The 15,190-nt window shown below is 37.7% G+C and overlaps 1 protein-coding gene across 2 annotated transcripts; it reads right to left on the bottom strand.

Moving 5' to 3' along the window:
- Positions 1 to 5,312: 5,312 nt before the first annotated feature.
- Positions 5,313 to 6,785, bottom strand: LOC126799835 (uncharacterized). Of its 2 annotated transcripts, none has more exons than XM_050527091.1 (4): positions 6,656 to 6,785; positions 6,385 to 6,498; positions 6,108 to 6,278; positions 5,313 to 5,785 (listed from the first exon to the last, which is right to left on the bottom strand). In XM_050527091.1, the coding sequence occupies exons 1-4, from the start codon at positions 6,725 to 6,727 to the stop codon at positions 5,702 to 5,704; spliced, it is 441 nt and encodes a 146-aa protein (XP_050383048.1). In that variant the 5' UTR covers positions 6,728 to 6,785; the 3' UTR covers positions 5,313 to 5,701. The 2 variants fall into 2 exon arrangements, with proteins under 2 accessions (XP_050383048.1, XP_050383047.1); XM_050527090.1 differs by having other exon boundaries at positions 5,316 to 5,785; positions 6,108 to 6,281.
- Between the last annotated feature and the right edge of the window lie 8,405 nt (positions 6,786 to 15,190).

Raw genomic sequence — 15,190 nt, 5'->3', positions numbered from 1 at the left:
GATCACATCTGTTAGTGTCGATCGACCATATTTCGATCTGGAGTTGGTGATCGCCTAAGTATCCACTAATGTATCATAACCTTTATATTAGGTTTAGAATAAAACTATCGCATTATGAAGCGACTATATAAGGAAAATCCTTGGGATCGATCGACAACAACCGATGTGATTGGAATATATAGTTAGTGACCCTGTAAAAATTTCATCCAATTCGGACCTCGTTTGACCGTCGTAATTTTCGGTAAATCGAAAACACCACTAATATGCCATAAGGGATGACCTATTACAAATATGCGAACACTGAAAGCCGTTTGCATATCTGAAATCATCTAATTTTTGTTACCTATCGTGTGCGGTCGCATTAAAGAAATCCATTTGCCAAAATCCTGGTCAATGGGGTTTCAATATGTCAAAACGCCTTATTTTCAGTTGACAGTTGGTACGAACGGTCAAATCATGTCCAAAACGGACGAAATATTTACGGGTTGCCTAAATATATATACCAATCACACATCTGCTAGTGTCGATTGACCATATTTCGAACTGGAGTTGTCGATCACCGAAGTGTCCACTAATGTATCATAACATTAATATTAGGTTTATAATAAAAGTTTCGCATTATGAAGCGACTATATGAAGGAACATGCATATCGTCTTCTTCCCCGATTCTGCCCTTTTTTAGCCATTTTGATGCAGCTTGCCTTGCTAATCTAGATAATAAAAGGGAAACAATATAATCCAGGCCTATACATGAATTTGCCACTGTGAGTAAGAGAGATGAGTTTGGGGTTTGGTGTTTGGTGTTTGTGTAATTGGGATTGAAGAATCAGTCTCATGAGCTCGACAAAGAGACGACGGCGGTGGCTGAAGAGGACTTTGTAATTTGATCTTCATATTACCGTATGCTAAACCCATGCTGTTTGAGCTCCATGGCGTCGCATTGGAAAAGAAAATTGATGGCAGAGTGCGACGGTGTTAACTTAGAAAATGGGAAAGATCATCTTTACTCCAAATTAGAAAATTTGAAGATGGAATAGAAGAAAAGAGATGAGGATTAGCGAGCCCTGTACAAAGAGGTCATCAGAGCTTCAATTTGTGAGCTTCAAAGCATCGATCTGCAACTTCCTCCAATTGGTGAGCTTTGGGCTTGAAGACATGATTGATGGGTCGTCGTAGCGGGTTAGCTTATCCTCTTGGGCATTGGTATTGAATGAGCGAGAAATAGAGAGGAGTTGCTGAAACAAAGTGAACAAGGTTGAAGATCTTGAAGAAGATAAAGATCTTAATAAAGTGGAGAAAATTAACTTGATGATCTTGTTTGGAACGACATAAACTAACAGAGAACAACAACAGAGCTTGGAAGGGAAAAACAGACCCATAATATTCACCCATCGAAAAAGAATTAGTAATGACCAATCTCAGACTGACACGTAATAAGACAAAAGGCCAGGCTCTCGGAGGTCTTGTGCTCGACAAAGGAAGCCATATTTTTCATACTCAATCCATGTAAGCAACATTATAAGAGTTTAGAGCATATTATATATTTTTATGTATGTTTGAACTACCCTTTGACGACCTTCTATGTAGAGTTTTATTTTTTAAATTAAAATGTTAACTCATTTGTATTTCAGCAAGCCGACAATAAGAGTTATCTTTTCTAACTCAAATAAACTAATTATTCTGAAAAAAACTGGCAAACAACTAGCTATCTCTAGGTACAACTAGCAAACAAAAGTCAAGATTTACATACCTTTTCATGGTCATGAAATACAAAAACAAACAGTATACATATGATGTAGAAACCGACCATTGTATAACTGTGACGCGATTCAAATTATGTCTTTCCAACATAGGGAGAAAGCTCCGGCTCTGCCAAGTTTTCAAGCTGAACCGCATTATGAAACCGCAATCCAAAGGCCACCACTTGCAAGTCATCCATTGGTCAAACCCAAATGCAAGCCCAACGGCCCAAACCCAACGCACCTAAAGCCCAAGCCCAGGAAAAAGGTCAAACTGATCTTGACCGCCGCCATGCTACCGCCATCAACGACCTCTGCTGAAGGCAGCCCCTACTATCCTCACCACCTCTAACTTCCCACAATATATCTAGAAGACCCTAGGGGGGGATTTGAACAAGATTCCCTACTTCCATCTTGTGCGACCAGATCTATGTCCGATTCGAGAGTGATTCTAGACTCATCGAAGCAAAAACTAGATCCACTTCCAATGAAACAAAAAACCTGGCCAGACCTTACCGCCATCACCAACCTCCCATACGTTGCCATGAGAGCCGCCAAGACAAGCCCTAGGCAACCTAACGACTTGAGGAACTGTGACACCCTGACCCGGATTCACTAACCTTGTCCGGATTAATAGAGATTAATCAGAATCGTGGTGTTCAAAGATACTACTGTGACGCCCTGTACCTAGATTACCCGAAAGTAATTCAGATATAGGGTGTATTTTACAAAATGAAGCAAACCACATGCTATATACATAATCAAAATGGAAACTATAAACAATTATCTTACATATCTACAATATTAAGGCTACGTAACAGGCTTCTCATGCCTTTTTCTCAGAATAATTAACATCCAACTAGTAACATTAATACCAATTGATCAATCATCCCAATATAATTGGTTAGAACATAGGTATTTCCAGAACCCCACAGCCGCAGACTTTAAACCCCAAACAATGTTCCCAACTCACCATCTTTCATTATCTTAACCATAACTCATACCCTGAAGTCGCTACATGTACTCGGATATTGAGAGAAACGATCAAAACCCTTCCAGTTCGTTCAATGGCCAACATACTACCACAACCAATTAGCCATTAGGCATAAACCCATTTATGGTATTGGACCAAAGCCCTTATGGCTACTAGACCAAAATTAGCAATTTAGAGATAACCCATCAAATGGAAGAAGAGAAGTGATTAAACACAAGTTCACCTTCACCGTACAAGATGTCAAATCCAAAGATCAATTCAAATTGAAGCATATATACATATATATCTTTGCGGAGCCCAAGCAAGGAGGAATATGAAACAGTAATCCCAAGACCAGGTCCTTTCGCAAACACCACAAAATATGGGGAGAAGTCTCTTTCTCTTTGATTCTCTAAGACCCGAACTCCTCTCCAAAAGTAACTTGCTTAACGATCTCAAGACCGAGCGGTACCTCCCCCCTTTTCTTTCTTTTCCCTTCTTCTCCTGTCTCGATCAGAAGCAAAGGCAAGCGGTCCCTTTTGAACTGATCCAAACCCTGTTAAATATCATCTCAATCCACGGCTGGGATTAAACGGTTTAAAAGATCAGACGGTCCAAATATAACCGACTTAATTCATTATTAGATATTTTATTAAATATTTGGATAATACTGACTTCATAAAATCTTGTAAAATAACTCGAAAACCCGTAAATTTCTAAAGAAATATTCACGAACTCGTGGTTTAGGATAAGTGAATGACTCCATTATTTTACCTTTTAAATATTCAAGATATTATAGGAACATATTCAAACGAGGGAACAAGAAGACCTCCCTCAACCACCAAAATCGTTGAGGCCAACAACTAGATCACAGGAAAATGGAGGAGGATTATGGTTTCCACCATTGATTTTGGAGATTTGGATCTAACCATATTCGGATCTGAATTTTATTTTAACTTCTGGTCTCTAGCGGCTTTAGAGTGAAAAGAAGAATTGGGTTTTGTGTTAGAGTTTTGTTGTATAATCATAACAATTATGTGATTTATGACATAATTTGTGCGAGCATTCATGTCAAATTTTCATTGAATTTTTTTTATATTTAGCCAAACTCTAAATTGTGCAAATGTTGTTACAAACAATTCATTTCCTTTGAACCAATGCATTTGTTGTGAACTCGTTTTCATACTATCACATATGCATATCCATGTCTACATTCTCTTTGGTATCTACTAATAAGGTATATTATTCTTGAGATTGATTTCTTTTATTGTTTCGTATTGTAAGTATTTTTGTTCTAGGTATTTTTGTATATTATTATCTAACAGAGGTATATCATATAAACCAATGTGTCTAACATATAAGTTGTAAATAAAGTAAACTCTATTAGCTAGGTTAAGAGCATAAGTCTTCTACTTTAAAGATTTATTTTTGATTGATATCTACCTTTGAATTAGACTACAAGTTGAAGAATGAAAGAGAAAGGTTAGTGCAAAGGTTCATACGCAATTTTTTTTTAAAACTCAAAAACTACCTTTATAATAGAAAATTTAATTTACTCAAATTTATTCTTATTCAAATTTATAAACCTTTTGATATAGATATATGTAAAGTAACTTCCTTAATTCTAGCAATATTGATGAGTTGAAGAAAACTGCTAAAATCACAAATAATCTACAATTAAGGTATTTAAACTAGAATTTAATTTTAATAGTTGACTAATCAAATTAAATAGTGGCAGTATGTAATTTTGATAAAAATGAAAGGTAATATATTATCATATTTTGTAATATTTTAGTAAATTGAACGAAATTAATATGTGAGTTTATTATAAAAGACTAAAAATTAGGTATAAAAAATTAGGTACTCGATTGGATCAATATTACTTGATCTTACTCTAGCTCTGTAATGTTTATTTTCTACTCTGTTAACAAGTTGAGGCTGGGGAGCCCTATCGCTTCACTCACAACAGAGCTTGGCGGTAGGAAGTGGACTAGACGAGCTCAATCAGAAACAAGGGAGTAGCATGGTGGCCGTTGCATGTTTATTTCGACTTGAGAATCTTTACATACTTCAGTAGTTCAGTAAATGGTAATTATCGGTGACTGTTATGAGCAGTAAGAGACTGCATTTTCGGTGAGAATCTAGTAAACGGGAATCTATAACTGTGAAGAATGGATTACCAAAAACTTGGATCATTTATAATTTTCACATTTTTGGGCCGAAATTATTGTTTAGGGTTTTGGTCTTTTATATACATTCTGCTGAGAGCATGAGACCGATATGTTTGATTGTAATCAACTAATCATTGTATGCTTGGGCCTTCGCACAATCGTTAAGGGCCGTTTATGTTTGCATCATTCGTTTTTTGGTTTTCATGTTAATCTCGATTCGTTATCCCTCATTGGATTCTTCAGGATCTGTGCCAACGAGTTCATTTCCCAGTGAGAAAATTAATTATTTCTCACTTTCTTCACAAGGATCCTAATTCTCTGATCCATGAATCTTTCTATATCTGTTTCTAAAATATTCTGTTCAGAATCTAGCTATATGCTGCAATAATGCTGCCGTTGGAATTAGAATCGAAATATCACACTATTTAGTCATTGTTCTATAGTTTTAATCCGATCCATGAACGATACATGCCATTTAGCCATATTATATATATGTTACAGCATGTTGATTAACAAGAGAAATAAAAATGGAGTAGTAAATTGTCTCAACGTACAGTTTTGCTCTCTATCATTGCTACTGTCAGCTTAAACTGTTTGATACTTTTGTAGCGCTCGATCGGCAGCTCGGGTCTAGCTAGCTTTGATTTATTATAAGCAGAAGATTGACACTGCTTGATGAACAGTTCCAGCAGCTTAATCAGTTTGCTAGGAGAAAGCAAAAGGAAAGACAGAAAGGATAAAGCTGATTGGCCGGCGGAACATACATATACATATGTACGATCACACCACCGCGATCAATTTTGCTCACGAGCTAGCTACTAGTTCTGGCTCCAGTTCTGAATAGCTTGCAACACCGCTTCTTTCACCACCTGTGCATCTATGCTATCAGCCTCTGTTTGATTCTACAAAACCAAGTATTGATAGGGTGATTAGGATCCTTCATTAATTCAGTTTACATATAGCTAATTAGCTAAAAGAAATCTCAGAGAAATTGATTATTAAGGGATATGATGCTTGCTACCACTCGTGATATTTGTGTGAGTACTTGCTATGGGGAATCCAAAGGTGTCGTTAGTACTTCGTACGAATGTACAAACTCACACGTGCTGGTTGTCGTACAACCTTCAATACATACATTCAAGGTATACGACTTGAATGAAAATATTTAGTGGTTGTGTATACAGCATCAAACACATAAATTGATTAGCTTATTGGAATTCTTACTTCTCCTCCAACCGCTTCCAGTTGGAAATTCTCTGTACAAGAAACCCTCGCATCGAGCACATCAAGGCCCAGGTCTTCAAAGGCTTCTAGTATTGAAACGAGCAAACCTGGGTAGTTCTTTTCTGATAATACACTAATAAGAAAACCCCTTTCTAGGGTTTCCACAGTAACCTGCTGCAAGTATCAAGAATCAAATTAATCGAGAGTTCTACATCTCATGGTGTTTAATCCAAAAAGAAATTAAGACTTCTTTCCTCAGTTAGAACGTATGCCATACCGCAGGTGATAATGAATTTTGTGAACTTCCAACGTCTTGACTGTATGTGTCCACTTTCTGCTTCAACTCCTGGATGTATTTGGATGCATCAACTATAATTGAAGCTTTGTTCATCTGTCAAATCACAGATATATACAGAAACAGATATATGGTGAATATCCAAGGGAAAATACAGTAATAATACATGAGGTAGATCGATCCGCTAGGTTTTGATTTTGCATTATTTAATAAAGAAAGTGATCGAATACTGTAAGCTTATCGGATCAATTACAGCGGTGGATTTCGTGGCGGCCCGAAGCTCTTTATACAGAGCTGCTTTCTTTCGCTCCCTTGAAGAACTCATGCTTTCAATCGATCCAACCTCTTCTTTTCTTCGCTACGGCTCTAAGTTTCTCTTTGTTTCTATTTTCTTGTCTCCCCTGTCATCCTCTCTTATATATAGGGGGATAGAAGCGCGTTTCTAAAGAGGGAATGTTTGCATGAGTGACCTCACTCCCCCACCAAGATTAATTAATTAAGTAATGTTTTGTTTATAACTAGTGTATATAACTATATACACGTATTGGTGATTAGATTATGCCTAGAACGGGGGGAGCTTCTGTGCGGCCTGGTATCATGACAGCAGGAATGTTTATTTTTTGTTGCTCGTTGAACTTGGTTTAAATGTCCAGTAGTACTAGTAATCATGCATATATTACAATTTTTACTGGTTTACTGCATTAAATAATAGCAATTACAGTATAATTGGTCAATCGACTCCTAACATATCAATAGTACGTTATTTCTGGCTGCATTGAGTACCGATGATCGTGAGAGACTAATTGATATCGGTTGCATCTACTGGGAGACATATATACTATTCCATGCCCTAAAAATCTTCTTACCTTTGTGCTTCACTGCATGTACGTCTGTCTAAGACAAAATAGACCCGATAACAATATGCACGTAGGGACTTATGCACATCAATTAAGAAGCTAGAAAAAATATATAAATTCAATCTGAATGTATTATCAAGTATATGATTGAGGGTATTTATTGGTTAAAATTCAGATAATTGAATGACGAAAATGAGAAAGATAAGTGAGAGAAGGACAGGACGATCAAGGTGATGGATTGATATATGAAAGAGTACGTACATATATACGTGCGTGAGAAGTGAGAGGAAAGAAAGGGTGAGAAGAGAGTAGTGTGTTTTGTTTGAGTAGCTTAGATTAGTGCCCGTGAGGCAACTAGTGTTTGGCTTGGAGGGGATTGACAGCTAAACAACCTTTGACGCTTTGCTTCGCTGCTTTCGATGCTCCCTCTCATCATCTCAAGTTCTCAACTCACAACAAAACTCCCTCGCAATCCCATCACGTGTAGATTCCCTTCAAAATCATCATCATCATCTCTCTCTCTCTCTCTCTCTCTCTCTCTCTCTTCATCATCATCATCATCTCTCTCTCTCTCTCTCCGTTAACTGTGTCGCTTAAGATTACTTCAGCCTAAACTAATTCATACTCTTTCTATAATCCCTATTAGAAAAACCATGCATGGCTCTAAGTTTCGCGTGCCACGCACTCTCTATCATTAAGAGATCCTCTTGATTCTTTTATTTAATCATTCAAGGAAATCGCAAATTAGCAGTGCTTGCTGCTAAGTACACCGATGTTAATTAGTTTTAAAGATTAAACTCTAAATAGACATAATAGCCTGCGTGGTAGAGAGTACAGAGTTCTGCATCGTGTTCTTTGTACGTATTTGCTAATGATAACCTGAATGGATCTATTTTTATAGTTCAAACCATTTAATATTTATATTTACTGGTTCAATATGGTGACTACGTATTGTCCGACTCTCCGACCTAGTCGCACACGAACAAATAATGATCAAGCTGGTATCTCCCCCGGCTATATGTATATACTCACATGTGTGCCTACCTCTTTAGTCATCGCTACGAAATAATCTATCCAAACCTGCATGCATACCCGCCAGCTCCAAACTTAGTTTGTTTGTCCATTTTTAGCTCTTATTTCTTAGGGTTTTTGGTTCTACCGCGCGCGCTCCTATACAGCTCAATATAATTTTCCCAAAATGATAATCTTAATTTATTTATGAGGTCAATTAACTTCATTTCCTCATCCTTTGGTGAAGTCATGAAGCATATGGAAACTTTAAATTAAGCTATCTGCAGATATACACAACCAATTTATTCGAACTACGAAGAGAATGATTGGCATGCAGCGCAAGTTCATCCTCTCCCAGCTAGCTCTAGCTTAACTTATGCAATGATTAAGCGCTGAAGAGAAGTTGACGCGATTTGTTGTTTTCTAAAAATAACTGGATAAAGTGAGTGAATAGTACTAATAATTGGACAGCTTTAGTACTACTGGTTTTGGAAATTCCACAGCGGTCTCCAATCTTTCTAGCTAGTCAATTGAGGCTAATCAAAGCTAGCCAGTTTAATTACATTTTGCTAATCAAACAACAAAACTTCGCACTACTGTTTGTAAGAAGAGAGTTTAATATTAATCATCTATCACCTACAATTTCAAAATATCCTGATGACAACTTGTGCGCTATATATACTAGCTATTTATAAAATGGAATTGAACTTGGAATTGAACATAATTGATTAACCTTCAGTCACACAGCAGATAATTAATATCCGTGTTAATTTATTCTGATTTCCTAATCCGCGCGCAGGATAATATTAATCTGCATGTGGTATTTATCACTGATCATGTCCAGCAGCATAGGGCATAGAAGTAATTAATACATACTGATTATAACCTAAAATTTCCATAATTCCATATATACCTGAAAATCTGGGTATAACGAAATCAAGAGTATATGGTGTCATCCCATATAGGCTGGATCTGAACGTAGCGTGTACTAATAGAAACCCTAATTATATTTTAAATTTTGTATGAAATGATAATTGTGCAAAAGAATACATTTTAAGAAGCATGATTGGACTCCCTATCAGACAATACTGATTATAATACAAATAGTACTAAATTTGGAAACTCGTCTCGTGACTATCCTAATTTTTCTGGATATAATTTTCTTACACAACGAGAGATTCCAACCCCTTCAAAAAGAACGAGAGATTATAATCTCTCTTGGAAATTAACTGGAGGGACAAATGTAGCTGCAATATGCAAGTAATTAAGTGGAGTAACTAGCTAGCACAATGCCTCTTATCTAACTAAAAACATGACAAAAAAAATGAGAGAGAAGAGAGATAGCGATCATAATAAATGAACACCAGATTCTGGGTTAAGCGAGTTTTGAACAGTCATTCAATCAATGCATATATTCAAATAATGGAGATCCAGGAATCTGGGATTTTTCTTTTCCTTGAGAAGTTGACATGAGAAAGCCTTCTTCGATCATTAGTGGGAGTTGTTGCATAGCAGAGCGGAGAAGCGTTCTGCTCTTGTAGGCCGCATTACCCTGCATCATTCCGCATTGGCATAGACTGAATGTCACAGTCTCTTTCATCTTGATTTCATTTTTGATCTACATAAGGCTATATGTATATTTCATGAGTACTGTCCCCAATTAAGGTGAAATTTCATACGAATTAATACACGATATAATTCCCATTGTTTCTATAGGTGTTTGAATTCGTTGAAGTAACATTGAGCAAGTAGTGAGATTCGATGATGAAACCACAAATGTGTAGTCTATAACCAAAAGAATCCAATCGATTACCTGCGAAAACAAACTAAAGGATATTTTTATTTGATGGCTAATTAATATTGATTATCAATTTATCACATAGGAACTCAGTTTAAATTCACGATTTCAAGGTTTACTAGAGGATGGAGCTGATAATATGGTACCTTGATAAAATAATTATTCCTTTTCTTTTTCTTCAATTTGCAGTTGCATCAAATGAGAGCTTAATTTTTTTTTATCTACTCAACTCAAATTGAGACAGAACCTAATGTGCGTTTGCATATCTGCTCAATTTGAGTACATACAATAGCATGAAATACCTTCCGGTTTCCTTGCTAATATATATTCAATCACTTGAACTGGACACTAGATGTGTAGATCGATATATGCATTCATTTAAAATAGAATTTTAGTCTGGAAACAAAGATTACCTTGCGATACGTACGTATATATATATATATATATATAGGCCCGATCAGGAGCGAACCGTCCATATGGTGCAGATTCGCCCGTTCCGGTGATTGGCGACGCGCAACGATGGCGCGGAAGGTGCTGGTCGTGCTCCCCCCTTTCGACGCTCTTATCTGTGCCTGCCGGAGCTCTATCGCAAGCCCACGACGGTCGTAATCTGCAAATTTCTATAAATTTCAAGTTTATGGAAATTTGCAGATTTCGGCCGTTGTTGGCCGACGATGGAGCTCCGGCCGGCACATACAGTTTATGGAAATTTACATATTCCAGCCGCCATGGGCCGGTGAGGAGCTCCGGCCAGCATAAACAGGAGCGTCGGGAGGGGGGAGCACGGCCGGCACCATCCGCACCGTCGTTGCGTATCGCCAGTCGCCGGAATCGCTGATATCCACACCTTTTAGTAGTGCGATCGTCCGCTCTCCATCCTATATATATATGATCACAAACAGATGTCTGCAAACCCGAAAAAAGTGCGAACATCTCTGTTTTCTCAGCCATCACAGTCCGATGACGGCGCCTCTCTTGCCGGATGGTGTCCATGCCTTCACCTGAAGCTTTTTCTTGATAGTGGAGCCCCCAATTACCAGTTTATGATCGACCTTCGACATATTTGAAGTTTAGGTCAAGGTTGCTGCCTAGAACCTTCGAACTTTGACCGAATTGGCTTCCATCTACATTGAGACGTCTTCTGGGATGCATATGGCCTCAATTCAAGAGAAGCGCAACTGTCCGCGCCAGATGGAGTTGAGAAGAAAGATGTCTGCACTTTTTCGGGTTTGCAGACGTCCGTTTGCGATCCTTTCATATATATATATATATATATATATATGCCTGGTAGCTGCTAGCTAGATATAGTTTGAACTTTTAAGCCACAACCATGCATGCAAATTTTTTAGTGAGGGCCATCGATCTATCAATTTTTAATTTTTGATAAATAAGAATGAGATCTTCCGAATCGATCAAATGCTGTATCATTTTTACGGCGTTAATTGGTCGACGGATTACAATCACCGGAGACTGGCGGCACCAGGAGAGTAGTACATGATATAGAATTCTGTTGTGATGTGAGACTAGCGATCTTGGTGGCATTAAGTTCACGGGCAATAAACAGAACAATCTCACATATATAATTAAACCATGTAGCCAGAATCCTAGATAGTGAAATATTCTTGATGGAAACACATAGCCACATATAATAAGAGACAAAAACGTTTTGTAAAATACACTCCAAGATGGAATTCTAGAATTACTCGATCGTGGAGCATATATACAGCCCATTTTTGTCTCTTTTCCCCACATGTGGGATTAGCCCTAGCTGCCTCCAACATATGCATCCATGTAAATAGTAAATGATCTCAACAGATGGATGACATATGTTTTGAGAGAAATCTACGATACATTAATAGATACTGAACCCCATTAAAATAGGAGCCAGGTCCAATATATGTCGCTTCGACTTGATAGAAAGGTTACAGCATTGTATCTGTTTGATTGTTTATCAACTTAATTAACAGTAGTGAAATAGGTGTATGAGGCGATTGGCCACCAACTCCGAAGATATTGGCAACGATTGAAACCTCTACTTTGATACTGTGGCCTTCCATCCTTCATTTCTGATTAGGATTTCAGAAACCATGCCTGCATATATACTGATCATGCTGGGGACGAGTATTCTAACAGGGACATGTATCTTATCATCTGATGAAGTGATGATGGTTCTTCTTGACCCTAAGATTTGGAATAAAGAGTGTCCCTATGCTAGACGAATCTAGGGACTGATTGAATATCATCTCCAGTTACTGGATGATCTGTAGATGACTAGTTTGTATTAAGGTTTAAGGATCAGACCAGAAAGAAAAGGGTCATGAGTAATTTTTTGTTGTTGGATACGAAGGGTAAGGAGTAATTACTCCATCTATATATTATATTAATAAAATCAGAAGAGAAGTACAAAAAAGTCAAATGGTTCAATTTTTGAATTATCTAATTTATCTATAATTTATTAATCATCACTATACGTAAGTATATTCTCTTGAGAGATAAAAGTATAACTTCACAAATAATAAACCCAAAAATAAAAGTTTTTTTATGATTACCGACTTGCTCACCCACAATCTTCATAATTGAAGGGAACTGTCAGACCATGATCTCAGCACTTCTAACAAGTATTAGGCTAGTATTAATGAATTTGTGATCATGCTTACTGGTTATATATTTATCCGGCCAATATATTGCAATGCTTATTGAGTTATCGGTTACAATTTTCCTTTTATTTTTCCATTCATCATGTCAGAATTAGGACTGTAAACAGTTCTAAAATGGCAAAAAAAAAAAGGAACCGTAAACCAAACCGTGATACTAAAACAATCCAATTCTTGCATTCCCGAGAGTAAAAAACATTTAGAACAGTTACAGTTTCAGTTCCTAAACGAATCTGTTGGTTCTGGATAAAGCCTGTGAATTACAATCAAGTAAAGCAAACTCAGAACGCAATTCAACCTTAAGCAATTAGGCAAAAGTCCATATATGCAGGATAAAGCCTTTCTTAGATGCATTATCAAATATCAGTAGCAAACTAAAACGTAGAGGTAAGGGAGAGGATAAGAGTGACTGAGTGAACCATTTCATCGAATAGGTTGCTGGCATTATAAAGTTCAAATCCCACAAATGATCATAGTTATTGACTTACTCGCATTTCAAAGTTCAAACCCCATATAACCATCACACACAATTACACACAATAGGCATTTCCATATGATCTTAAAACGAAAACAATTAATTAGAAATTACTAATTGCGATTCGGGGTTTGAGATTGTAATACCCCAAATTTCCGGGTTCAAATTGTATGAAATCTTGAAAATTATTAAAACATGGAAATTGAATAAATCGCATTTTGTCGCTTCAATCGACGATGTCAAACGAAACGAAACCGAAGCTTAAAAGTTAACAACGTTACATTTCCGCAACACGGGATTAGACTTTTACTACGTCGCTCGTTTCCGAAAACTTATTGACTTACTCGCATTTCAAAGATCAAACCCCATATAACCATCACACACAATTACACACAATAGGCATTTCCATATGATCTTAAAACGAAAACAATTAATTAGAAATTACTAATTGCGATTCGGGGTTTGAGATTGTAATACCCCAAATTTCCGGGTTCAAATTGTATGAAATCTTGAAAATTATTAAAACATGGAAATTGAATAAATCGCATTTTGTCGCTTCAATCGACGATGTCAAACGAAACGAAACCGAAGCTTAAAAGTTAACAACGTTACATTTCCGCAACACGGGATTAGACTTTTACTACGTCGCTCGTTTCCGAAAACTTACTTCACGGAAGTTGTCGAGCTCATCGATGCGAACTCGTAGAAACGTCATGTACTTTAATCGGACGTCGTATGTGAAACTTATTGTTGATGGAAGTTGGTTTCCGATTTTGGAAATTGTATAAAAGGAAATTTTTGGAAACCCTAGTTTCCAAAAACATAAATTTCTCTCTCTCTCTCTCTCTCTCTCTCTCTCTCTCTCTCTCTCTCTCTCTCTCTCTCTCTCTGCAGCCGCTCTCCCCCTCTCGACCGACCTCCCTCTCAAAAAAATCATCCGCTGAATCTTGTGCCTCCGGCCGGCGTGGCTCTCACCGTCGGTCCCAAGACCGTTGCAAGCTCGATTTCTCCAACCCGCGGGCGGGACGCGTCCTCCCTCGCCGCCGTGAAGCCTCGCCGACAAGCGGCGATTTCTGGAAAATCTTACCGCCAATTCAAGCGTCATTGCTGGTGAATGAAGCCATAGAACCTTTCAAATCGACCCTTGGGTAGAGTGTAGCACGAAATTAGAGCTCAAATCAGAGGTTCTAGCGTCGGAGGCGAACTTGGGAACTCCGAGACTTTCCAGCAAATCCCCAGCGATTTGGGTTGCAACAAAGGTATGGTTGTGCTCAGCTCTGCATGTTCTTCATCTTTCATGTTGAGTGTTTGTGATTTTGTTGAGTTTTGGGCGGAGTTGTTGGAGGTGGCGCGTGGGTGGTTGTGGAGGTGTAGGGAGACGACATTAGGCCGTGGAAGGGAGGAGGAGAAGAAAGGAGAGGGTTTTGGGCGGCGGTGGGCAAGCCATGCACGCCGGTTTGAGCGGCGCGTGAGCTCCACGCGCTACTACTGTGGGTTGAGCGTGAGCGCCACGCGCGGCTGCCGGAAGGCGGCGCGTGAACCCCTCGCGCCGCCACGTGCGGCGGCACGTGAACAGTGATTCCGAATAGTAAATTTTATAAAAAGTAAGTTCTGTACGGTAATTGTAAAATAATTTCTGTATAGTAATTGTAAAAAGTAATTATGTACAGTAAATGTAAAAAAGTAATTTCTGTTCAGTAATTGTAAAAGTAATTTTCTGAATAGTAAATCGGTGATTAGTATTTACTGTAACAATAATTACAATAAAACAATACATTGGTGTACAATATACGTAAACAGTATGTACATGAACAATAATACGTGAACCGTAATTACGTAAAAACCGTAAATTGCTGCTCAGTAAACAGTAGTACTAATTCGACATTTAAGGTTTTATGTAACGTTTCTAACCACTTTTTATACAACTAGGTTATCGATAAAACAAGTGAATGAATTACTTTCGGTATTGTGGAAATTACGCTCAGGAAAATAA

Source organism: Argentina anserina, chromosome 6 (assembly GCF_933775445.1).
Source record: "Argentina anserina chromosome 6, drPotAnse1.1, whole genome shotgun sequence".
NCBI classification, from domain to species: Eukaryota; Viridiplantae; Streptophyta; class Magnoliopsida; order Rosales; family Rosaceae; genus Argentina; species Argentina anserina.
The sequence above is the reverse complement of the archived record's forward strand: the minus strand, read 5'-3'. Positions and strand labels throughout refer to the sequence as shown.

Excerpts from the sequence above, each read along its gene's own strand:
- LOC126799835 (XM_050527090.1), bottom strand. The coding sequence starts at position 6,727 with ATGAGTTCTTCAAGGGAGCGAAAGAAAGCAGCTCTGTATAAAGAGCTT. Across the intron at positions 6,282-6,384 it reads AAAATTCATTATCACCTGCG|CAGGTTACTGTGGAAACCCT; the intron begins GTATGGCATACG and ends TGATACTTGCAG. Across the intron at positions 5,786-6,107 it reads TGGAAGCGGTTGGAGGAGAA|AATCAAACAGAGGCTGATAG; the intron begins GTAAGAATTCCA and ends TTGGTTTTGTAG.